The sequence below is a fragment of the Hemiscyllium ocellatum genome, chromosome 29 (assembly GCF_020745735.1).
Source record: "Hemiscyllium ocellatum isolate sHemOce1 chromosome 29, sHemOce1.pat.X.cur, whole genome shotgun sequence".
Taxonomy (NCBI): Eukaryota; Metazoa; Chordata; class Chondrichthyes; order Orectolobiformes; family Hemiscylliidae; genus Hemiscyllium; species Hemiscyllium ocellatum.
This window is the reverse complement of record NC_083429.1, coordinates 24,359,982-24,387,145: the sequence shown is the minus strand read 5'-3', so window position 1 is coordinate 24,387,145 and position 27,164 is coordinate 24,359,982. Positions and strand designations below refer to the sequence as shown.

The following is a 27,164-nucleotide window of genomic DNA, read 5'->3' as shown; positions in this document are numbered from 1 at the left end:
ATTTGCAATCCATTATCTACAATCCCAGGAGCCATGTTTTTGTGGCAACCTTTCAAATGTGTTCTGGAAATCAAACTGCCTTAGATTAGATTAGATTAGATTACTTACAGCATGGAAACAGGCCCTTCAGTCCAACAAGTCCACACCGACCCGCCGAAGCGCAACCCACCCATACCCCTACATTTACCCCTTACCTAAAACTTTGGGCAATTTAGCATGGCCAATTCACCTGACCCGCACATCTTTGGACTGTGGGAGGAAACCGGAGAACCCGGAGGAAACCCATGCAGACACGGGGAGAACGTGCAAACTCCACACGTCAGTCGCCTGAGTCAGGAATTGAATCCGGGTCTCAGGCACTGTGAGACAGCAGTGCTAACCAGTGTGCCACCGTGCCGCCTAAATGTTTATTGTATTCAAATTCCACCATCTACCTGGATCCCAGAGTATTAGCAGGATCTCCGGATTAACAGTCCAGCGATAATACCACTAGGCCACTACCTCCCATTACACATTTAAACTTCTACAAAGTAAATTAGTAATTTTTATTTAGAAAAAAAACAAAATGTTTAGAGTCCCACCTCATTTAATGACAAACGCTCTGAAATGGCACATAGCTAAGTTCGGAATTATTCCCCAATCTACTTCAATCAGCGGGAACTATAAGCGAGATCACCAATAGAAGGCAGTGGTGCTGGTGGGGAGGGGACAGTTTTGAACCCCTGGGTGAGTGTTGGTTTTGCTGCTATGTTTTATCTCCCAGCCATTCTGGGAGCTGCAGGTAACTCCACTGATCCTTCTTTATCTACTCTGTTAGCTACAAGCTAAAAACACAAGAACATGGTAACTAAGAACTGCCTCTGGTGAAATCATCTTGACACTGCCCAGGACTGGGCAGTGCACTGTCACCATAATTCCAATCATAACTCTCATGCACTCTTGATGACTGATGTTAGGCTAGCCATCCTGCAGTTCCTCCTTTGTTTTCTCTCCATTCTTGAATCACCTTGTTGCATTAGTTATTGTCCAACCTCCATTGGAATCATTCCAGATCTTGGAAACTCTTCGGAGATCAAAACCAACTTCTTCCACTCCTTCTGACACCATCACTTTCAAAGCCCTAAATGCAGACTGTAAGAGCAGCGAATTTATCATGAATTTCTCCTTTGCTATTATTTTGTAATATAAATATTCACATGTTCCTTATGTTCACTGAAACAATGATTTCTCACAATTTCTGGATTTTTTAAAATGTAGTCAATACAAACTATTTCATTTGGCATGATGGTTCAGTGGTTAGCACTTCTGCCTCATAGTGCCAGGCACCCGGGCTAGGTTCCAGCCTCAGGTGGCTGTCTGTGTAGAGTTTGTACATTCTCTTCATATCTGCATGTGTTTCTTCTGGGTGCTCTGGTTTCCCTCCACAGTGCAAAGATCTGCAGATTGGCCACTGGAAACTCAGGGTTACAGGGAAAGGGTAGAGGGTGCGTCTGAGTGGAATGCTCTTTGGAGGGTTGGTATGGACTTGATGGGCTGAATGGCTGCTCTCTCACTGTGGGGATTCTATGATTTGATTCAATGATTTAAAATCTGTCATTTCCTTATTCCCAGTTATAATTTCTCCTTCTACTATCTCTAAGGGATCAAGCTTTACTTTCACTAGTCCCTCGCTTAACACAACTTATTAAAGCTCTTATAATTTATTTTTATACTTCTTGTTAGTTTAATCTCATATTCTGATTTCCTTTCTTCAGAACTGTAAGCTGTTCTGAAAAAGGGTCAATGTTTTTTTCTCCACAGCTGCTGCTAGGCCTGCTGAGTTTCTCCAGCAATTTAAGCTTTTTATTTCTGATTTCCAATACCTGCAGGTTTTTTTTTCTCTAACTTAAACTCTTTTTTAACTTACTGACCAACCTTTGATGATTTTTCAAAGGATCCCAAGCCTTCGATTCACTTTTTTTTGCAGTGTTATAGGACAAGTTGGAAGCCCACACAACAGCTAGGGACCAAAGCAGCTGGACAGCATGGACACGGATCCTTCAGTTCAACTTGTCTGCACCAACCAAATTTCCTAACCTAATCTAGTCTCATTTGCCAGCACTTGGCTGATATCCCTCTAAACCCTTCATTCATATACCCATCCAGATGCCTTTTAAATGTTGTAATTGTACCAGTCTTCACCACTTCCTCTGATTGCTCATTCAATATATGCACCAACCCTTTGTCTGAAACTGTTGTCCCTTAGGTCCTTTATAAATCTTTCCTCTCTCACCCTAAATCTATGCTCTCTAGTTCTGGACTCACCCACCCCAGGGAGAAGACCTGGTCTATTTACTGCATGTGCAGCTTTCTGCCCATTCATGACCCGTTCTCTTATTTCTACCCAAATTGCTACCCTGCTCTGACTTTTAATGTATTGTTTTTGAATTTACCCTCTCCTGAATCCTCCTACTCCACTATCCATCCCACAATATAGTTATTGCATACCTACCACCCTTGTTAGTAAAGTCACAAGAAGACTTGGTCCGAGCCCAGTTAAGGTACAGTCTCTTCCAATTAACCAACTTCATCTTTCTCCAGTGTTCGTGCCAATACCACATGAATAGAAACTCTTATCTCTCACACCAATACATTGAACCTCTCATCTGTTCATGCGTATTCCAACCTCCCCAGGGCTCAGCAAAACATGCCAAATCCTCAATGAGTACCAATCACATTTCCCTCTTAATCAGGAAGGGTATATTTAGACTTTCCTTTAAAAGTGAGTATTCTTGCATGTTAGAACACGCCACTTTTGTGTGTCAGGCTGCAAATCTTCATCCAAAACTCGGATCATGAGGCAACTTGCTCATTGTTTATTTCCGTAACCCTACCTGCACTGGCAGGGCGTGGGACACTGCTGTTGGAGAATACGGGCCTCCCAGGTCATTCCTCAGCAGGTTGTCGCTGTGCATCTTCGTCTTGAGGCACGTGATGTAGCGGTTACAGAAGTCTTTGCAAAGTTCATTGACCTTCTCCAACTCCAGCAGGTGGATTCGCAGAACCTGAATAGCTTTTACCATCTGTGTGCATGTGTGGGAGAGAGACAGAACAAAAGAGAGATCATCAATCTAGTCAGCTTCAGCACAGTCCATTCTTATTACAAGATGGGCGAGTTCACACATTCCAACCATTCACTCAAAACAAGGTCCTTCACCACACTAAGAGGCCATTTTCTGACAAAAACCCAGATTACATCATTGCTTGTCCTTCCTCCAATGAATTTTGTACAGGGTGACACCACTATGATTTCCTGATATTCAGTGACAACCCTTCAAAACTTTATGCTCAGCATTTTGGCTCGAGAAATGCAAAATCAGCTCTGTTTGACATTCAGAATTCTGCAGGAAGACGTATTTATGCAATAACAACAACAATCAGTTTTATTTACATCGTACCTTTAATATAGGAAAAGGCCTCAATGGTGGAAGTATCAAAATGGGAACTCACAAGGTGTCAGAACTGGGAGACGTGCAGTGATCTGAACAGGAAGACCACAGTGGGACTTAAAAACAAGGATATGCACTTTAAAAACAGAGGTGTTGTTCGATTTAGTGCCAATGTAGACCAGCAAGCAGTGCAACGTTAGTGAACAAGTTGTGAATGAATATGATTACAGCATCTAATGAAATTACACGAACTTAAATGTACACCACCTTTTGGAATAAAGAGTCACATTGACCAGAGCTAATCCCTCACCTCCCATTTCAATTACCAATGAGTTGTTCTCAGCAAGACAATGAAATTAGTTTCAGTGAAGGGAAAGTCAATCAGTTCATCTTTTTCACCTCTATCTTCAATTCACTACTGGATGAGAATGGACAAGCATGTGCATATTGTGTACACCTGTGTGTGTATTTGCTGGCACCTGACTCTTAGGTAGATCCAGGTGTTGAGGGCCCAGTGAGCAAATCCCCTCCCAACTTTAGCTATTCTGCCACGGTTAGAATAACCTCCAGTGAGTTCTGCAATGTAAGGTAATGAACTGTTGTTAATCTCTAGAACAAATGATGTTAAAAGGGACTATAGTAGGACATGCGTCATAGGAGCATACATCTATCTGGCGTCTTATTGTTCTTTTGTTATCTTGCCAAATTAGTCTCCATTTGTTCTTCTCATCTCCCAAGTGCTAATTATATGGTTTTCTATGTATCTTGCATCTGAAAAGGACTTGAAAAGCTGTAAAAAAAATTGAAATGCTGAAAATAATTATTGCCCTCTCAGTTTCAATTTCTCTTTCCCAAGAGTTCAGAAATGACCAATTTGTAATCTTTCCTCCTATTATCAACAAGCTTTTAAATTTCTAGCTTATCACTGGTTCAATATTATTACCCAATCAACCACAACCTCTCTCTATTCTCCTGAAATTGTGTTGGGAGCTGTAATGTTTTCCAATCTGAGCTGTGCTGATAACTCTATACTTGTAAAACCAGAAAATTATTGCACACAAGGACAACCATTATCATATTGTATCTGTCTTGGCCAATATAGCGCTGTCGAGCCTAATCCCACTCTCTAACTCTTGGATGGTAGTTTCAAAGGGTTAAAGTAATTCTAGGACATCTCCACATATTTTTTAAACAGAATCAAAGTTTCTGTATCACCAACTTTTCAGTCAGTGAGTTCAAGACCCCATCACTCACTGTGTGAAAAAAGCACTTCTTCATTCCTTCAAATCCTGCTATTTTTAAATTTATTCCCTTTAATTATTGACGTCTCTACTAAATGACACTTCTGTCCAATCTGTCTAGACTCTGCAGAGGCATACACACCTCAATGAAATATACCCATCATCCTTCCCTATTTCAAGAAAAACAACTCCATTCAATCTTTCCTCATAGTTAATATTCTCCATTCTTTGCACTGGCCAGAACTGTCTACAGTACTCCAGCTGAATTTAGTTGCCATTTGTTAGCTGCTGTGAAGTGGTCATCTGGTGGGCCTTCTCCCCAACTTGCTTCTAGCCAATGTTCTTATAACTGAGAGGTGTCCTTGGCTATATCAGTGAACCCTGAGCTAACAACGTGGTATAGGGATGACCGGGTTAGGTTGGCTTCTCCTTTCTCTGGGTTTACACAACAATCGGAGGACCTTCAAGGTCATCATTTTGATAGGACAAGCCCAATAATGGCAGTTACTGATTTACAACTTCCCAAGATAGGATCCAGTATTATAACCATGACAATAATACATACTGGTGTCCCACACTCCAACCCTTTAATAAAGTTTCTTCACCAAAAAATGCAAAGTATTTTAAGACATTGGATTGGTTAATTCATTTTAAAGAAAAAAATGAAATTGCATTTATATAGTTTCTAGTGTGACCGCGGGATGTTCCAACCATTGCAGGAACCTTTTGATTTCCACTCACTGTTGTAATGCAGGGGAACATAGCTTTCAGTTTGCACATGGTAAGTTTCAAGAATCAGTCATGTAAAAATGGCCAGTTAATCTGTTTTAGTGATGACGGTTGAGGGATAAATAATGGCCAAGTTTATTTAGGCAGACCATTTGATTTAATGTCTCATTTGAAAAAGGGGGACCTCCAACAGTAGGGGAGGCTGGCTAGCTTAGTTGGTGAGATGGTTAGTATGTAAATCACAATAACGCCAACAGTGTGGGTTTGATTCCTTCTGGCTGCAGTAGACTTGGCACCCATCTCCTCACTTTATACCTCAGAGTGAGGATTTGGGCGCCTAGGAGGTAGGAGAAAATGGCTGAAGGAGCTGCACAAAATGGCTTCTGCGTTGCTAAATTAGATTGCACTGAACCAGACAGAATCAAGAAACTGCAGACTGATCAAACTTGATAAAAATACAGAAGTAACAGTTTAATTCTAACCACAAGACAGGACAAAGACGATTCTAAGAACAGGTTGTTATCAAGAAATCATGAGAAGATGAGACAGTATGCAGGAGTGCTTTATGCTATTTAATTGGTTATTACGAAGAGATCATGCTCCATGCCTGCCTATGAACGCTATGCAAACTCTGTAAGGAGGTCAGATTCTTTTGGCAGTGCAGAAGTACTCATGCTTATGGGCTGGTCAAAGTCTACTGACCCGGCCATATCAAGAATAAATGATTGCTTGTGTGCTTGACAAAGACTCATTTACAGGTGTACTTATTGACTGATCACGGAACTGAGAGACCCCCTCCGGGGAGCTAAGATCTTCAAGAGCGACAAAAACTATCAAGAAGAGAGCTCAGGACAAAGAATCAACAGACAACAAGCCAAAGACCTGCATTTGGCAAGAGCATACAGGAATGAACTGCACCTCTAACAATGCACCACATACTCAGTGCTGCAGTGAAGAATAAGTCTGGATTCTGTCTTCAAATCTCTGGAGGAGAACTAAACTTTCCAACTTTTGGGGGAAGAGCAATAGCTGACAGTTTCACTCACGTTTCACAAGTCAAAGCAATGCATCTATCGGGGACTGATACAAATCCCTCATGAACAATTTTTTTTAAAAACAAGGTGTACAATGGTATTTTAATGAGTTAATTGCAGAGTATCTCTGTCCAGGGAGTATACTTGATTTGGGTCCCAGACACGAATATCTGTGCATTCCTAGTAATAAAGCTCTAATAGTTGATCCATACCAGACAATGTAGACAAGAGAGACTGAGCAAGGAGCTTTGGATCAAATTCCCTTTCCAGTAAAACAGAGATTAAATATAGCTCCAAAGCTTTAACCCAAGAGAGAAAAAGGAGCTTGTTGTTTAAGTCACTGTACAAGGGCATGGGGGAGGGAATAGTTAATAAATATGCCAATTACTGCAGCTCATTTGCACAGAGACTCTCATTTACTGCCCTGCTGCAGTATATCTGCTCTGATAAAGACCTACAGTTGGGTGTAAAAATTGAACGGGTCATAAAAAATACAGATGCAAAATTAATTGACTTCACAGCGCTTTCTGGCTGATTTGGCGGATAATGATGAATTCTGACCTTTTCTAATTACTTTGTGAACGTACAGGTCCGTGGAAAACTCAGCAATTATGAAATATGACAGGCTGTGCAAACCATTGCACAAACGTTACCGACAGCCAGGTCCCTTTAATGGTACAGCATTCACCGTTCTCCCCACCTCAGCACCCTATCAGGGGCTTCTGTCCCTTGGCACCTACCCAGTCTTGACCCGAGCGTCACATTCAAAGAAACTACCAAATCCAAATCACACAACAGGGACACTTGTAGGTGATAGTGTTTCCAACGTTGCTTGTGGGTCAAGAGGAGAGAGAGTGCTTCCTTTTGGGATTCCTAGTTTAACTGCAGTGATCGTCCACTAACGATCCTGTGATCTAGTCTTCAGCACCAATGTGGTCAGCTAACCTGCCCATGATCAAATCTTCAGAAGCCCTGTCCCCATGATTGGAGGATTCCACCCTATGGAGAAGGGGTGACAGGGTAGATGCAGGGAACATTTTTACCCTGGTTGTGGATTTTAACACCAGAGAACACAAATTCAAAGTGTTGGGGAAAGCAGTTAACACTGAGGTGATGAGATTTTCTTTAAACCTCAGAATCTTTGAATTTTTTTTTCTACCCCAGAGGGCTGTGAAAGTTGTGTCATTGAGTATAAATTAGACATTAACAGAATTCAAAAATGCCAATGATGTAATGCGGTATGGGGATAGCGTGGGGAAAAAGGCACTGAAATGGACGATCAGCCACAATAGTATTGAATGGCACAGCAGGCCCCACCCACTGAATGGACTACTCCATGCTCTTATGACCCTCCCCCCATAACTCTGACCAGATCTTCAGCTCATTTTGTGATGTGAGGCCAACTCATAATTTCCCCGAAGCCATCTCTTCCCCTTCCCGTTGGTGTTTTCTCTGGTCCTACTTTGCAGCTATCTTTTATCAGCCATTCCACCCGACAGCTGGCTAACCTCTCAGCCAAGGCAGCTGCTGGCTGGGTGACAGATAAGATGTTCAGATGGGCCCTGCCATTAAGCTCAGCAGTAGCTCAAATTCTCCACCCACCTGACTTCCAGACTGGCTAACCACTGCTCCTACTGGGACCAAATTCAGAACTTTCTGAACCCTAGAAAATTTGATTAAGCTGCATAAATGGAGAAAGTGGATTTGATTATGTATTTCCAGCATGGATGAGGTATAGGGTAATCTAGTGGGAACATCAATCTTCTGAGGTAAATGTAATTGTTTGAATTGGGAGTGAATTTGTTAAAGGGTGATTGTTTGAAGTTGAACAGCAAATTGAACTATTTTTTAAAAATCCTAGGGAATTGTATTGACTGACTGGACTCCCTTATTACATTGTTCATTCAACATAACAACATTAGTGGTTCGATATCCTAACTCCTCGGTTTCCTTTTCTGTCCCATCCAGCTTCTCCCCCACCCCTGTCACAAACGCACGTAGCACTGACACTGCCCGAAGCCACATTTTTTCATGTTGCCACGCTTTCCTTTCAAAGCAGCTAACAGATAATTAAATGTTACATCAACCCTTTGGGCCTCATTAATATTCATAAAGCAAAACAGTAATGGTGCTGACGAGAAGCATCAGCCAATGAAAGCACAGTCACCTATTTAGGAAGTCTCCAATTTAAAGACAGCTTAAATCATGCACTTATGGTCACAACCTTAGAATGTATTTCAATAAAGAAACTGCCAATCAACCTCTCTGTTTACCATTTGTGCAATAATCTATGGTTAACACCCTAGGATCACAGCTAATATCACTGCCAGAAGTGAGCAATCATCAGTGTCATTGTCGATAGGATCAAAACCATGGCCTACAAGTCCCGGCTTCGAGATCTAGGTGCTCAGTACTCAGAGCTCATCGGCTCTGGTTTTTTTCTTTACTGGCACCCACCAGCTAAAAGGAGGGGATTCGGTCACAGGAGATGGGAAGTTGGTAGATTCCAGGCCCCCGCCTTTGCGATAGACCAATCATATGACAGAATGGCAATTTTGGCTCCTTTGCTGTTCGGACATAGGACCAAACTAAACAAGCAACTTTGGTCATTCATTTACCCACTAATCTCCATGGATCAGGCTATTTTAAACAAAATCTTTGAGCTGAGTGAGTTAATGGTAATCTCCAGAAGGTGGGAGAACTGCTCAATTAATAGGAATGTACTTTCTGTTACTCTCTCGACACTGAAACCATATTAGAAACTGCACTCGGATAAAAACAAAGTGCTGGAGAAATTGTTCTGCCAGAGAATCATTGTGGACACAAAACATTAACTGTTTCTCTCTCCACAGATGACTGCTGAGGTTCTCCAGTAACTTGCGTTTTAATTTCTGACCGTCCACAGTAGCTGGTTTTTATTTTAGAAACTGTATTGTCTGCATGATAGCTCGAACCAGTACTCACTTTTTCTCCTAATTAGCATGTTCTTAGCTAAATCAATGAGGGGAAATGAAATAAAAGCAGTCAGGAATAGATTTTCTGATTATCAATGCTAATCCTTTTGGTAAAGTGCATTAGTATGGAGACTCAGTGGGAATAGATTCAGGCTTGTACTGACCCTTCTAGAGTAAATAATTACCACTGCCTCAATGTCTAAAGTTGCCATAAGAAAAATAAATAACCACTGGGCCAAAATAATAGACACTACACCCCAGCAAGGAGTCAATATCTTACACAAGGGAAAAATTAAGCTAGGCTGGGAGAAAGAGATATTGCAGACAAATGTGAACATTCAAACACAATAATGAGTAATTACAGAGGCTGACCCTCGATCTGAACCAGGTAGACAACAGAGAAATAGGTCTTTAACTATCTTGACTTTGCAGCACTTTAGTGGGGTATCCAAGTCAAGTTACACAACTATAAACTCTCTCTTTCAATATAACACATAAAATGTAATAGACATCCCATCATTGGTGCTTGGCTAGCACCACATGGCAAGTGATGTTTTGCCTCTGATGTAATTCAAAAAGAGGCCGAAGAAAAAGATCGCATTGAAAGAATTTAAATATATTTCTAATGGAGAATTTGGTCACAGCGATTAATTTTAATGATAAAAAAGTATTTGAGAACCAGTGACCCGCACAGAAAAGTGTTTTCACACTCGTTACATTTGTAATTAGCCATTTATTTACATGAGAAATACATTTTCAATTTTTGCCAGCAGTAGTTACCAAAGAGTAACGCACCAAGCTGTCAATCTCAGGATCATCACTGAAGAAGGGTTTGTGCTCTTGCTCTTGCTGGTGAACGAAGTTCTCAATGTCGACATCGAAGCTTGCCGAGGTAATGCACTCTGACCCCTGCGTGGCCTGCTCGCACTTCTCAAACAGAAGAGCAAGGAGTGGAAAGAGTGGATGCCTGGAGGGGGAGTGGAGTGGGGCAAAAAGTGGAAAAGAACAGAATTGAAATAGTCAACAAAATTAACTAACAACTGAGAATCAAAGGAATTCATGCAGCTCATGTGGAGATATTCTGGGACTCAAATTTAGTTCAGTGGCAGCACAGTTGAAATTGAAACACCTAGTCATTCAAAATTACCAAACCTTCCTTCTGCTTTGTCATTTACATAAATGATTCGGATGTGAGCATAAGAGGTACAGGTAGTAAGTTTGCAGATGACACCAAAATTGGAGGTGTAGTGGACAGCGAAGAGGGTTACCTCAGTTTACAACAGGATCTTGACCAGATGGGCCAATGGGCTGAGAAGTGGCAGATGGAGTTTAATTCAGATAAATGCGAGGTGCTGCATTTTGGGAAAGCAAATCTTAGCAGGACTTATACACTTAATGGTAAGGTCCTAGGGAGTGTTGCTGAACAATGGGACCTTGGAGTACAGGTTCATAGCTCCTTGAAAGTGGAGTCACAGGTAGATAGGATAGTGAAGAAGGCATTTGATATGCTTTCCTTTATTGGTCAGAATATTGAGTACAGGAGTTGGGAGGTCATGCTGTGGCTGTACAGGACATTGGTTAGGCCACTGTTGGAATATTGTTTGCAATTCTGGTCTCCTTCCTATCGGAAAGATGTTGTGAAACTTGAAAGGGTTCAGAAAAGATTTACAAGGATGTTGCCAGGGTTGGAGGATTTGAGCTATAGGGAGAGGCTGAACAGGCTGGGGCAGTTTTCCCTGGAGCGACGGAGGCTGAGGGGTGACCTTGTAGAGGTTTACAAAATTATGAGGGGCATGGATAGGATAAATAGACAAAGTCTTTTCCCTGGGATAAGGGAGTCTAGAACTAGAGGGCATAGGTTTAGGGTGAGAGGGGAAAGATATAAAAGGGACCCAAGGGGCAACGTTTTCATGCAGAGGGTGCTACATTTTTGGAATGAGCTGCCAGAGGAAGTGGTGGAGGCTGGAACAATTGCAAAATGTAAAAGGCATTTGGATGGGTATATGAATAGGAAGGGTTTGGAGGGATATGGGCCGGGTGCTGGCAGGTGGATCTAGACTGGGTCGGGATATCTGGTCGGCATGGATAGGTTGGACTGAAGGGTCTGTTTCCATGCTGTACATCTCTATGACTCTATGCTTGCTGGTTTCTGTCTAGTTCCTTAGAGAAATGGGCTTACAACCTCAACTGCTAATTGCAATAACAACCAAGAATACTTGCATTCTTCTTATATCTACAATTTTATAGGGATTAGACCAAAAGGCCATAATAAAAAAGAACAGGAGTACGCCATATGACCCCTTAAGGATCAAACAGGAAGAGTGAGACTTATTGTACAGCTCTTCCAAAAAACTGATACAGACACGATAGGACAAATGGCATCTTTCTATGCCACGTGATTCTCAATGGTGGGGTAAAAGGAGACTCCAGATCCTATTGGAAGATTGCATGGTCAAGGAGAGGACTGTTTAATCTTAAAATTGGTTTAACTGGGCACAGGGTGCTCAGCAATGGCCTGGGTAACTGGACAGCAGTAAACTGCTTTCAGTTCCTTCTCATTACACTTTTAACCAGAACTGTAACATTCCAGCAGTGATATTGTGCATTCATGAGTGCGTCTAAACCTCAGTTAATACTTCTCTGAGAGCATTGATCACATCCAGAATAGGAAAATATGCACAACACTGTCAATATCAGTAGGAAATCCGGATTAGGAAATATCACAAAGAAACATTACATAAGAACAGCTCCATCAGAAAGGGTTTTTGGCATTGAGATACCACACTTTGGACATTTAGTTATTTTTGTACAGCATAAGTGAAAACTATTGTAAATTTAATTTCTTTGCTGAATTGAGTATTTGATAACAAGCAGGTCACTTGTACTTTTGGTTAAAAATTAAAAGTGGTTTCTAAGAGTTTTACAAAAGTTACATTATTTCAGCTTTCCCTTTCTAGTTTGCAGACTAGGATGGGCTGTGTCCACTTTAGAACATAGAACACTACAGCACTGTCCAGGCCCTTCAGCCCGAAATGGTATGCTGGCCTTTTATCCTGCTGTAAGATTAGACTAACCTACACACCCTTTATTGTACTATCTTCCACGTGCCTATTCAAGAGTCACCTAAATGTCCCTAATGTATCAGACTCTACTATCTGTGCTGGTAGTGCATTCCACGCACCTACCATTTTCTGAAGAAGATGGGATATACCTAAGGTTACTGCAGGAAGTGAGGGAAAAGATTACTGTGCCTTTGGCAATGTTCTTTGCATCGTCACTGTCCACTGAAGCAGATTAGATTACACACAAGTGTGGAAATAGGCCCTTCAGCCCAACAAGTCCACACTGACCCGCCGAAATGCAATCCACCCAGACCCATTCCCCTACATTTACCCCATCCTAATCAATTTAGGATGGCCAATTCACCTGCACATTTTTGGACTGTGAGAGGAAATCAGAGCACCTGGAGGAAATCCACGCAGACACTGGGAGAATGTGCAAATTCCACACAGTCAGTCGCCTGAGGCAGGAATTGAACCCAGGTCTCTGGCGCTGTGAGGCAGCAGTGCTAACCACTGTGCCACCGTGCCAGATTATTAGAGGGTGGCAAATGTTATTCCGTTGTTCAAGAAAAGGAATAGGGATAATTATGGGAACTGCAGACCAATCAGACTTACTCCTGTGGTAGGCAAAGTATTGGAGAGGATTCTGAGAGACAGGATTTATGATTACTTGGAAAATGATAGTTTGCTTGGAGATAGTGGTTTTATGAGGGGCAGGTCATGCCTCACAAAACTTATTGAATTTTTTTGAGGATGTAACAAAATGCATTGATGAAGTTTGAGCAGTGACTTACATGGATTTTAGCAAGGTGTTTGAGAAGAATCCCCATGGTAGGTTCATTCAGAGAGTAAGAAGATGTGGGATACAGGGAAATCTGGCTATCTAGATATAGAATTGTCTGGCCTGTAGAAGACAGAGAGTGGCTTGGTGACCAGTGGTGGTCCACAGGGATCTGTTCTGGAACCTCTGCTGTTGGTGATTTTTGAAGTGGAAGGGTGGGTTAGTAAGTTTGCCGATGACACGAAGGTTAGTGGTGTTGCGGATAGTGTGGAGGGCAGTTGTAGATTGCAACGGGGCATTGACTGGATATAGGAAGGAGTTGAGAAGTGGCAGATGGAGTTCAACCTGGAAAAGTGTGAAGTTGTTCACTTGGGAACGTTGAATTTGAATGCAGAATACAGTGGTAAAGGCAGGATTCTTGGCAGTGTGGAGGAACAGAGGGTTCTTGGGGTCCATGTTCATAGATCCCTCATTGAGTTTCAGAGCTTTGAGGTTATTCTGCAGCTCTATAGAGCCATGGTTAGACCACACTTAGAATATTGTGTTCAGTTCTGGTCACCTTATTATAGGAAGGATGTAGAAGTTTGAGAGAGGGTGCTGAGGAGATTTACCAGGATTTTGCCTGGACTGGAGGGAATGTTTTATGAAGAAAGGTTGACAGAGCTAGGGTTTTTCTCATTGAAATGAAGAAGGATGAGAGGTGACTTGATAGAGATGTACAGTCTTTGGGCTATCAGCTGCTGACTCATGGCATTTACGGAAACATGGTTACAAGGAGATAAAACCTGGGAACTTAACACTCAGGGATATTTGAGAGAGACAGAAGAAATGAAAAAGGCAGTAAGGTAGCACTGTTAATAAGAAATAAAATGAGGACAGTTGAGAGGGGGATGTTCCAGGCTTGGATAATACTGAGACCATTTGAGCAGAAGCACAAAATAACAAGGGAAAGTAGACATAGGTAGGAATAGTGGAAAGACCCCCTAAACATGAGCAACTTCATAGGCAAGGCTATTAATCAACAAATAATAGGAGCAATGTAAAAAGAATGGAGCAAGGATTATGGGTGACTTTAATATTCTTGTTGATTGGATTAATCAAATTGAAAAGGGTAGTATTGACAACAAATTCATAGAGTGCATTCGGGATAGTTTCCTCAAGCAATACATCATGGAGCCAATGCAGAGAGGCAGCTATCTTGGATCTGGCAATGGGCAATCAGGCAGGTTTAATGAATAACTCTGGGTGCTCCGGTTTCCTCCCACAGTCCAAAGATGTGCAGGTTTGGTGGATTGGCCATGCTAAATTGCCTATAGTGTTAGGGAGGTAAACGGGTCTGGGTGGGTCACTCTTCGGAGGGTCAGTGTGGACTTGTTAGGCCAAATGGCCTGTTTCCACAGTGTAGGGAATCTAATCTAATGAATACCCTCTGAGGAAGTAGTGATCATAAAATGATTGAATTTAACATTCAGTTTGAGATTGAGAAACTTGGGTTGGAAACAACTGGGTTTAAGTTGAATAAAGGGAATTACAACGATATGAGGATACAGTCAGCTAAAGTGAACTGGGTATACAGATTAGCAGGGAGACAGTAAGCAAACAGCGACTGACATTTAAGGAGGTAAATCATGACTCTCAGCAAAAATACACCATAATAAGGTGGAAAGATTCAAAGAGAGGGATAAACCAACCAGAGCTAACCAAGGAAGTTCTGATGCTGTGTGCCACTAAAAGGGATTTGTTTTGTCTTGCTTCTCTTGAAAAGGGGCATTGTTAACCTGGTGTTGAGGTCTGCTCCATGGAAAGTGGAATGAATAGGTTTAAGGGTTTTAAAAAATTAGACAAAGGAAGCATGAGTGGGTGGAGTCAGGTTCACACAGGCACAGAGTTTTAGTTTAGCTTTCAGATGTTGAAGTTGCGGTTTGCGAGTTGAAGCTACTAGATACAACTCTCTCTCTTCTACTGCATCAGGAATTTTGAAGGACAGTTGGCTACCTTGAGGTTGGCATGTCCAGCATATCATAGAATCCCTACAGTGTGGAAACAGGATATCAGCCCAACAAGTCCACACTGACCCCCTGAAGAGTATCCCATCCAGACCCTTTCCTCCACCCTATCACTCTACATTTCCCCTAACTAATGTGCCTAACCTGCACACCCCTGAACACTACGGGCAATTTAACATGGCCAATCCATCTAACCTGCACATCTTTGGTCTGTGGGAGGAAACCAGAGCACCTGGAGGAAACCCACGCAGACACAGGGAGAATATGCAAACTTCACACAGGCACTCACCCATGAATAAATGAAAAATAAAAGCTCTTGGGGTTAAACACAATGTGAATGTCAATTTCAAGTGCTACTTCAAAAGTAATTTCATTGCTGATAAAATTGAAGAGGACCTCTGAAACAGATCACTGGGGCACTTTGTCAAACATTTAACGTTCGAGACATTTATTGCAGATATCTGCCAAGGACCTAACCTAAAGGAGTCAGTGTTGTGATATTTCAGCTTATAGCAGTCACTGAGGGCCAAGATATGGTTAGTACTTTCAGTCACCATTGGGTTGCACAATGAGTAGGAGGAGAGAATGAGACCAGACAGCGGAATGAGTCAAAAAGTGTGGCACTGGAAAAGCACAGCAGGTCAGGCAGCATCTGAGGAGCAGGAGAGTTAATGTTTGAGGCATAACCCTTCATCAGGATGAAGGGTTTATGCCCGAAGCATTGACTCTCCTGCTCCTCAGACACTGCCTGACCTGCTGTGCTTTTCCAGTGCCACACCTATTGACTCTGATCTCACTTTCTACCAGACAGAGGAATACCGGTTACTGGAGAGTAGAGGAGTAAAGTACTTCAGAATCTTACCCTCTCTACTCTGGAATCTCCTTTGTGAATCCTGTGCCAACTGAAAACTGAAAATCTGTTCTCCCTAACTTTGTTGCCGATTGTAATTGCATTGAGTTAGCGGGCTGAGGAGTACTTCATGAGTGTGAGTGAACAGCTCCTTCTTTTCACCAATAAAGCATCGCAGTGGCATAATAACTCAAGCCTGGAATTGTAACTCAGAGTAAACTGAATTTTTCATTCTATTGAATCAAGTTTTATTGCAAAAAATGGCAAAGAATCCCAACAGGCTCTAACTTTATCACTGAAATTCCAGGACCACATCCCAGCTGCCGCGAACAGCTGCATGAGCTGAAAGCAATTTCTCTGTGTCCTATTGAAGGATCTCTGCTGACAATAAACACAGATGCAGGTCGGCAGTGAACTCCTTACAGCATGGAACGCACACAAGGTGTTTATAGAAGCTGTAAAAGCTTGAAACACCCTGTTTGACAGAATAGCTTGCTTCTTGAAATAATATTGGACAAAAAAACCTTTGTGTTAATTCGGAAGTAATCCATAATCTTGTCCAAGACTCATTTGATGCAATCAATCAAGCAAGTCATGCTAATCTAATTCATCACTGTATAAACTACATTCTTCATTGTGTCGCCCCCATCTCTCTGCCTTCTCCACCTTGCATCCCTCACCAAATTTGGCATAATGGTCTTCTTTCATTCTTTCTTTATGAATATACTGATCGTCACCAATACTTGTATCTCCAAAGCATTGCCCATCTCCTCCTCTGCCTCAGCTCATCTGCTGTTGCAAAACCCACAGCTGTGACCCTAAAGCTCTCTCCTGGCTAATCTCCTATTTGCACCTTCCATGAATGTGGGCTCATCAGCAACCTCCATTGCACATGCTTTACTTCACAACAAACCCCATACACACAAAGTTAATCTTGGCTCCTGGCTCAACAGTACATTAATTTCAGAGATTGCATTACTGTTTTCAAATCCCTTTCCTTTTCCATTGCTCGAACTACCTTTAATTCCCTGAGCTCCATGTTCCTCCAATTTGCATTTTTGCTCATCTTGGATTTCTAATCAGTCTACTATTGGGGAACATGCATTCACCTACAAAGTGATGAAATTCTATCCCTAAGGTTTCCAACATTGCTTCAGATCTTTCTTAGGCCGAATCTGCAGTCACCTATGTTAATATCCCCTTTTGTGTCAAATTTGGTTTGGCAATATCTCCACGAAGCCCATTAGAAAGGTTTTACAAATGTGCATGCCTTTTATGAAGGCAAGTTGTTGTTGATTGTGATTTGAAAACAATCATTGGCTGTAAAAGTGCATGAGAATGTCATGACAAAATGTAAGTCCTTATCCTTCCTTTGAAGGAAGGATTCAACGAACTAAAGCAACGTAAGAACCAACGAACAACTGAAGAGGGTATAATTTCCATTCAAATCCTGAACACGGGCTACGGCAGAAAGACAGCAAACCTCAAGCTCCCCTATAGGACAGGTATGAGTGGCTTTCTTTCTCCATATTATGTGAGGTACCACCTTTCCAACCTGCTTATTCACAGCTTCAGCCTTCCATGTCCCTCCTGCAATTACAGATGTTAAAGCAGGTCTTGGTCAATTTGCTTCTAGATTATGAAATTTGGATATTATACAGCAAGTCAGAAATCTGCATTTTATACAAGCATCACACCACCTCGAGGTAGGTGATGATTTCCATCAAAACATTCAACCTAAATTTCAGAAACATGATAAGGGTTTGTTTTGCATTGATGATGCTATTTCTGACTGTTCAGTCACAGATGAGTGATCCTTTGCACATGCTTCACTAAGCCCCACCGCTGACAGCCTCCTGTCCCCAATACCACTCGGCTCACCTCTCGTGCTGCTAAAGTATCTCCCGTCTTACTCTGAATGCGCTGAACCAACTATCAATATCAAAGAAAAACTGGAAGAACTGCGGATGCTGGAAATCAGAAACAAAGACAGAAATTGATGGAAAAGCTCGGTAGGTCTGGCAGTGTCTGTAGAGAGAAATCAAAGTTAACGTTCAGGTCCAGTGATGTTTCCTCAGTATCAAAGCGTGGATCAGCGGATTATCTTGAACAAAAAACGAAAAATGGATTTCTATCATTAGAAATGTCAAAGACTCACTGGTTTTAGAACATGACCAATCCATGATACACGTCACTCTTCAAAACAAACACAATTCTATTTGCTTAATCCGATTCATTTTTTGCTGACACGCGGCTATTTCCTCACATTTCCCAACTTGGTACCTCAGGCTATTCAACAGAATTATTCTTTATGGTCTACTTCCTCTGGTACCAGATTTCCCATGTTGGCAACATGGGTAGATTCAGGATCTGGGGCACAGAGGGATAGTGCCACATGTACAGGATTAACATTTACAATTGTTTGTACTGACATGAGTGCCATCAATCCTCGCAAAATAACATCCAGGCGATATGTTTAAACTCAACTGCAAGCAAAGCCAAGTTGTTGTGAGAAAGAAGCCTTTTTACACAGTTACGATGCAGAACTCACTGCCTAGGAATACAATTGAGGCATGTTCAACTGAGGCTGTCAAGAGGGGCACCAGATGGTTCTTTAAATAGAAGTAGTGTAAAACCAGGATGTGAAGGTACCAGTGTTGGACCAGGGTGGACAAAGTTAAAAATCACACAACATCAGGTTATACGCCAACAGGTTTATTTGGAAGTACAAGCTCTCAAAGTGCTGCTACCTGACAAATGAGCATCACTCCAAAGCTTGTACTTCCAAATAAACCTGTTGGATTATTACTTGGTGTCGTGTGATTTTTAACTTAATAGAACCAGTGCAAGTGCTGTGGGGGAATGGCCTCTTCTGCACTGCATCAATTCTAACAATCTGGGATATTAACATTGTATGGCTTCGCTTACATAACCAGGTTGGAAACAAACTGACATTCGACAAATGCCAGTTTACCTTATAATATTTAGCTTTATTGTCATGTGCATTCGATTGAGTGAAGTGAAAAGTTTGCAATGTCACTGCTTTCAGTGCCATCTTAGAGACTGGACCCGGTGCATTCTAGAGACTGGGCCCAGTGCGTCCTGGAGACTGGGCCCAGTGCGTCCTGGAGACTTGGCCGGTGCGTGCTCGAGATAGGGCCCGGGTCATTCTGGAGACTGGGCCTGATTCATTCTGGAGACACGGCCCGGTGCGTTCTGGAGACTGGGCCCGGTGCGTTCTGGAGACTGGGCCCGGTTCATCCTGGAGACTGAACCTGAACCTGGTTCGTTCTGGAGACTGGACCTGGTTCATTCTGGAGACTCGGCCCGGTGTGTGCTGGACACTGAGCCCGGTGCCTTCTGGAGACGGGACCTGGTTTGTTGGACCCAAAATGTTAACTCAGGTTTCTCTCCACAGATGCTGCCAGACCTGATGAGCTTTTCCAGCAATTTCTGTTTTTGTTTCTCAGTGTGTTGTATCAGGTTTGGTCCATAGATTCGCAAGTTTATACGATGCCAATCAGACAGAAGTACTGAGTTTGTGGGTCTTTGACTTAAAGCAAACAGAATAAAGCACAGTTGAGTTAATTTCAGATTCCTGACGTAACTGAAGCGAAAGCTGCATTTTTGCCTGTGAAGGTTTTGCATGTCAATCTGATCTGCCTGATCCCACTTTAATGTGAACCTGAGAATCACAGCAGAATGAAAAGGAAATGAGCGCAGCTCGCCTGGATCCTCTCTTCCCAGAGGAGTCAGCAGGAAGATATGAAAGGCAAATTCCAGCAAGTATTAGCAATATGAGATTTCTGCACCTTATGAGCCCTCACAGTCAATAGATGCCTGCTCCTGCCATTTCGAAAGAAAGACTAGAATTGGCCTGACATGGATATCAAACTGCTTGGAATTAATAAGACAATTAAATATTGGGTATCACGAGTTCAAATATTTCTGACCTGCAAAATGACCTGCACTAAGCACATATCCTCAAACCCCCCCACCCCACAAACACACACACACACACACACACACACACACACACACACACACACACACACACACACACACACACACACACTCGCTTCTTTTACAAAATTAATTTGAATATCAAGTGACAAAAAAGATTCTTTCAGAAACTGACTGCCTGGAACACAGTCAGTTAACTTGGGTGGGTTGGAGGGGGTGGCTGGAGGGGAGATGAGGGGGATGATGAAAGGATTTGATCTTCTAAGAGTCTGTACAAATATGCGGCTAAACTGCTGTGACATTTACTGCAACTGAGAGGTCGTTTGCTGGCTCTAATAAAAAAAATGAGAATTTGACATTGGCTAATAAAGGCAAATGAATTCATGTAATGGGCTAATTTAGCTCATTCAGCACTGTTCAACTAGCTAGCTGAGGCAGCATAGAGCACTAGCAGGAATAGAGAGAGGCTACTACAGCCGGCAGTTTTCCACTTAACAACTCATTGCTTCAGTCTCATTCACTCCCAAATGGACTGAATCTGCTCCTTTACACGGTGCTCTTTAACCCCAAACCAGATGTTCCCTGTGATTTGTTCCGAATGAGCAGCCTCCATGTTAATAGGAGAGGTGCAAGAAACTGACCTGAAATAGCACAGTACATCTGAGCCAGATTTAAATGCACCTTCCTGAATTCCAAGTACGAGCTGGTAATGATGCAGAAATAGTAAACAAGGCATCGGAGACCGGAGTGAACAGGACAACCACTATTTCCTTGAGCAATAAGATTTAAAAGGTTGGGATAGAAACAGCTTCAGGATCGAGAAGGAGGGAAAAATAAAAGGAGGCAAATTCAATATCAGATCAGGTACGGAAAGAGAAACAGAGAAAGATTTACTTACGAGGTTGAAAAGAGGCCGAAGAATGATAAAGAAAAACAAAATGAAACAGTGTTTCTTTTGCTAGGCCAGCAATCGCTGTCAGACAGTATCCAACAGCATCTGACGTGAGTTAGCTTGTTTAGGCAGGTTGAAGTTTTTTCCCATGGGAAACTGCTAAAGGTGCCAATGGCATAGTGAGGACAACAGGACATCTGGGACTTAAGTGAGCCTAGCAAGCAAGACCGTGGAACTGTAGAAATAGCCAAGAAGAAAGTGCAAAGGAAAGGTGGTGGATTCAATATTAAGTCAGTACAAGGGGAAAGATAAACACTCAAAACTGATCCCTTATTTTAGAAATGCAACATTTCACAGGATGCAAGTGTCATTGGCAAGCCATGTATTGATTATTCAGACCGAATTGTCCTCGAACAAATCGCTTGTTAGACCATTTCAGAGGACAATTAGGAACCAAAGGTATTATTGTGGATCTGGAGTCATAAGTGGGCCAGACCAGGTATCGATGGCAGATAACATGGCAACAGGCTCAGTATTATCAAAAATCAATGAGAGTTTCGTGAGTATCAGAATCACAACCAGCCTTCAATTCCAGATTACCAATAATATTCCAGGTTGATGAACTGAACCTAAAACTTCATCGGTGTCATGGTAGGATTTAAATAAGAGTCACCAAAGCACTACCCTAGGCCTCTGGTTTATTAGACCAGTGACATTACCACAACACCTGCTATGGAAGTGACAGAAAACTCAACAGGTCTGGCAACATCTGTACAGATGGAAAGTTGGTGTTTTGAGTCCAATGGATCTTCTGCAGGTCACTTCTCTTGCCAATGGCTTAGTTTTTTTCTTGGTGGTTATTTAGCTAATGAACTGATTTATAATCTCATGTTCCCATTTGTTTTGCAGCTGGAATTTCACTTTTACACAAATTTCGGCAAACCAACCCCGTCAGACATCCAACTGCTATTCTTCCATCAATCGCAGGGCTTATGGTGAAATTCTCAGCTACTCCTTGTCCAGTTGTCACCAATAGCTTTCCTGGGTTTTCTCAAGCCACATCCAGACAGGCTGCTTTCTGGTCCTCTGGTGTCACATGAATAATTAAGATGGACAAACTCTGAACACTTGCACATAAATTGCTTGATCTATGCTAATAAAAGTACATACCGGTCAATAAGATGCAGGCTGAGGCAGAGGTAAATACGTTATTAAGTACTTCTTCACACATTGGATGAGTGAAAATTGCAATGCACTCCCAAAAATATTGCTGAGGCTCGGTGGGTAAGGTGGGTGATGGAAAAGGGGGATCTCAGTGATAGATTTTTGTTAGAGATGCTTAGGAAAAATTAGGGATACCTGCGAGACTTGTTTCTTTAACAATAAAGTCGGGAAAGTCAGAGATGGAAAAAATATTTTAGGCTTTTAACAAATATGGTGATAGTAGGACACTCAGACCAGAATGATAAAACTGAGCAAAGTCATCATGGATATGTAAAAGCAGTCATGTTTGACAAACTAGAGATTTTTGAGAATGCTACTTGTAGCACATAGATTAAGAAGAACCAGTAGATGTGGGATATTTGGATTTTCAGAAGACTTTTGGTGAGATCCCACATAAGATGTTAGTAATCAAGATAAGAGTACATGGGATTGAGGGTAATATACTTGTATGGTTTGAGAACGGATTTATAGATAGAAAGCAGACAGTAAGAATAAATGGATAATTCTCAGGATGGCAAGCTGTACTGGACCAATCGTAGTACCTCAATATTTGCTGCTGACACAATACTAGTTGCGACTACAAGTAGTGAGAAGGATGCAAGGACAATTCAAGTGGATTTAGCCAGGCTTAATGAATGGGCTAGAAAGTGGAAGACCATCTATAAGTATGAGGTTATTCTCTTGGTAGAAAAAAATATCAAAAAGGCAAAATATTTCTTGCACGTTGAGAGTTGGGAGGTGCTGATGTTCCAAGGGCCCCGGTGTCCTCGATCATGAGTCACTAGCAATTAGGAAAGCAAATGGTATATTGGCCTTCATTACAAGGGGATTTGATTACATAGGTAAAGGCATTTTGCTGCAACTAGGTTGGATCGCATCTAGAATGTTGTGTGCAGTTTTGGATTTTTTATATAAGTTAGAATGTGATGCAGAATAAAGAACACTGTCTGCTCACAAACAATTGAAAAATCCTGAGGTGTAAAGAGATTTAGGTGTTCTATGCGTAAGTCATAAATGATTAGAATGCAAGAGCAGCACATAATCAGGAAAACTAATGGGATATTATCATTCATTAAGAGAAGACTTCAACATAAAACTAAAGATGCTATGCTTCAGTTATACAGGGCATTGTTGAGACCACATGTCGAATGCTATGTAGTTTTTGGTCTCCTTATTTAAGAAAGAGTGCAAAAGCACTGGAGAGAGTTCAGAGGAGATTAATAAAATTGATAATTGGAATAACTGGGTTGTCTTACAGGAAGGATTGTACAGATTGCTCTTGGTTACACAAGGGTTTAGGGAACAAGGGGTGCTTCGATTGAAACTTATAACATCCTGAATGGTCTTGACAAGGTGCATATGGAAAGAATGTTTACCCCTGTAGTGAATCCACAACTCGCTAGCTGATTAAAATTAAGAGTCCCAGATTTTAGGGCAGTGATAAGGAGATTTTTATTTTCTCAAGGGTAGTTCTCAGAGGATCTTTCCCCATCTGAAAGGGTGCAGGCAGGGGAATATTTTTAACTGAGAGATAGATTGATTGCTTTGCAAAACAAAAATCTACGATTACCAGGGTAGATGGGAGTTAGGAATTTGGAACACAAAGCAATCAGTATTGAACTTAGTGAAAGGCAGAGCAAGCTTAAAGGACTCAAAGGCCTGCTTCTGTTCCCACATACAGTCATAGAGTCATAGAGATGTACAGCATAGAAACAGACCCTTCGGTCCAACTCATCCATGCCAACGAGATATCCCAACCCTATCTACTCCCACCTGCTAGCACCCAGCCCATATCCCTCAAAACACTTCCTATTCATGTACTCATCCAGATGCCTTTTAAACATTGCAATTGTACTCACCTCCACCACTTCCTCTGGCAGCTCATTCCACACACAGACCACCCTCGGCGTGAAAAAGTTGCCCCTTAGGTTTCTTTTATATTTTTCCCCTCTCAATCTAACCCTATGCCCTCTAGTTCTGAATCCCCCATCCCAGGGAAGAGACTTTGTCTATTTATCCTATCCATGCCCCTCATGATTTTATAAATCTCTATAAGGTCATCCCTTAACCTCCGACGCTCCAGATATATATGTGTTTCTATGTTCACATACTTGTAAAGTAGTACCTCAGACGACACCTGTGGGGTGGCATGATGGTTCAGTGGTTAGCACTGTTGCCTCACAGTGCCAGGAATCTGGGTTTGATTCCAGCCTCAGGTGACTCTCCCTCTATGGAGTTTAATTTGATTTGATTTATTATTGTTACATGTACAGAGATACTTGTTGAAAGTTTTGTTTTGCATCTAGTACCCAAGGTCATACCACACAAAGTGTATAAGGGTAATAGAACAAAGCGAGGAATACAATGTTACAGCCTGTATTTGCAGATTCTCCCTGTGTTTCCGCCACAAATTCACCTGCACCTCCACACACATCATTTACTGCATCCGCTGCACCCGATATGGCCTCCTCTATATTGGGGAGACAGGCCGCCTACTTGCGGAACGTTTCAGGGAACACCTCTGGGACACCCGCACCAACCAACCCAACCACCCCGTGGCTCAACACTTCAACTCCCCCACCCCACTCCACCGAGGATATGCAGGTCCTTGGACAACTCCATCGCCAGACCATAGCAACATGACGGCTGGAGGAAGAGCGCCTCATCTTCCGCCTAGGAACCCTCCAACCATAAGGGATGAACCTAGATTTCTCCAGTTTCCTCATTTCCCCTCCCCCCACCTTGTCTCAGTCAAATCCCTCGAACTGAGCACCACCTTCCTAACCTGTAATCTTCTTCCTGACCTCTCCACCCCCACCCCCACTCTGGCCTATCACCCTCACCTTGACCTCCTTCCACCTATTGCATTTCCAACACCCCTCCCTCCTCCCTACCTTTTATCTTAGCCTGCTGGACACACTTTCCTCATTCCTGAAGAAGGGCTCATGCCCGAAACATCCACTCTCCTGCTCCTTGGATGCTGCCTGACCTGCTGCGCTTTTCCAGCAACACATTTACAGCTCTGATCTCCAGCATCTGCAGTCCTCACTTTCTCCCAGTAATATATTCCCCTGTTTCTGTCTTCAAGGGCCCAATTTTAGTCTTAACCATTTTTTTGCCTTTCACATGTCTAAAAAAGCTTTTACTATCCTCTTTTATATTTTTGGCCAGTTTACCTTCGTACCTCATTTTTTCTCTGCATATTTCCTTCTTAGTAATCCTCTGTTGTTCTTTAAAAGTTTCCCAGTCCTCCGCTTTCTCATATCTTTGCTATGTTATACTTATTCTCTTTGAACTTTATATGTTTCTTAACTTCCCTCGTCAGCCACGGCCACCCATGCCTCCTCTTAGGATCTTTCTTCCTTTTTGGAATGAACTGATCCTGCATCTTCTGCATTATACACAAAAATATCTGCCATTGTTCCTCCACTGTCATCCCTGCTAAGGTATTGCACCATTGAACTTAGGCCAGCTCCTCCCTCATACCTCCATAGTTCCCTTTATTCAACAGAAATATTGTCACTTCCGATTGTACCCTCTCCCTCTCAAATTGCAGAATGAAGCTTATTGCATTATGGTCACTACTTCCCAATGGCTCCTTCACTTCAAGGTCGCTGCCCAATTCTGGACTGCCTTCTCCCTGGTCGGCTCCAGCAGCAACTGTTGTAAGAATTCATCTCGGAGGCACTCCACAAAGTCTCTTTCTTGAGGTCCAATACCATTCTGATTCTCCCAGTCTACCTGCATGTTGAAATCCCCCATAATAACTGTAGTAACATCTTTGCGACAGGCCAATTTCAGCTCCTGATTCAACTTACATCCGACATGCAGACTACTGTTTGGGGGCCTGTAGATAACTCCCAAGAGGACTTTTTTACCCTTAGAATTTCTCAGCTCTATCCATACTGACTTTACATCCCCTGATTTTAGGTCCCCCCACGCAAGTGACTGAATATCATCCCTTACCAACATGGCCACCCCACCCCCTCTGCCTGTCAGTCTGTCCTTACGATAGCACGTGTAGCCTTGAATATTCATTTCCCAGGCCCTGTCCACTTGAAGCCACGTCTCAGTTATCCCCACAATATTGTATCTGCCAATTTCCAAAAGAGCCCCAAGCTCATCCATCTTATTTCTAATGCTTAATTTGTTACTGCCCTCACCCTTCCCATCAACTCCTATTTCACTCAACCTCACAGCATGATCCTTTTTTGAGCTTTCTGCTTCATTGATACCATTGTCTTTCTTGACTTCCCTTGTTCTAACTTTCCCTTCAATTTCCTTCTTAAACATCCAGTTTGTCCCCTCCCCCCGCTACTTACTTTAATTGTAGCTGTGTTACAATAGCAAACCCACCTGCAAGAATGCTGGTCCCCAACCTAAGGTGCAAACCGTCTCTCTTGTATAATTTATGCTTACCACAAAACATACCGCAGTGATTCAAGAATTTAAATCCTTGCTTCCTGCACCAGTTCCCCAGCCACACATTCAAGTCCATTATCTCCCTGTATCTGGCCTCACCAGCCCGAGGAACTGGAAGCAAACCGGAGATAACCACCCTGGACGTCCTGCTTTTCAGCCTTCTTCCTAGTTCTCCGAAGTCCTGCTGTAGTATGTTCCACCTCTTCTTCCCGACATCATTTGTGCCGACATGTACCACCACCTTTGGCTCTTCACCTTTGTCCTTGAGGATGTCCTGCACTCTGTCTGTGATGTCTTTAACCCTGGCACCAGGAAGGCAACACACATCCTTAAGTCTCGCCTGCTGCCACAAAAACCCCGGTCAGTTTCTCTCACTATGGCGTCCCCTATTACCACAGCTCTGTGCGATGTCCGACTCTTCCGCTCTGCCTCCACGCCAACATTTGATTGACAGAGATTTGCGAACTAGGATTTCCAAGTCCTTTTGTGCTTCAGATCTCCAAAGCCTTTACCCACTTTGACAATAGTCTACGCATCTGTTCTTTCTACCAAAATGTGTAACCACACACTTTCTCACA

The 27,164-nt window shown here is 42.4% G+C and overlaps 1 protein-coding gene across 9 annotated transcripts in view; it reads right to left on the bottom strand.

Annotated features, from left to right (window-relative positions):
• The window catches only part of pknox2 (pbx/knotted 1 homeobox 2), a 439,080-nt gene that overhangs the window by 82,342 nt on the left and 329,574 nt on the right, over positions 1 to 27,164 (bottom strand). For all 9 annotated transcript variants that reach the window (XM_060847102.1, XM_060847099.1, XM_060847107.1 and 6 more), the window contains 2 exons: positions 10,182 to 10,353; positions 2,874 to 3,062 (listed from right to left, as the gene is read on the bottom strand). In XM_060847102.1, coding sequence (XP_060703085.1) covers positions 2,874 to 3,062; positions 10,182 to 10,353 — 361 coding nt within the window. The remainder of the gene's footprint in view (positions 1 to 2,873; positions 3,063 to 10,181; positions 10,354 to 27,164) is intronic.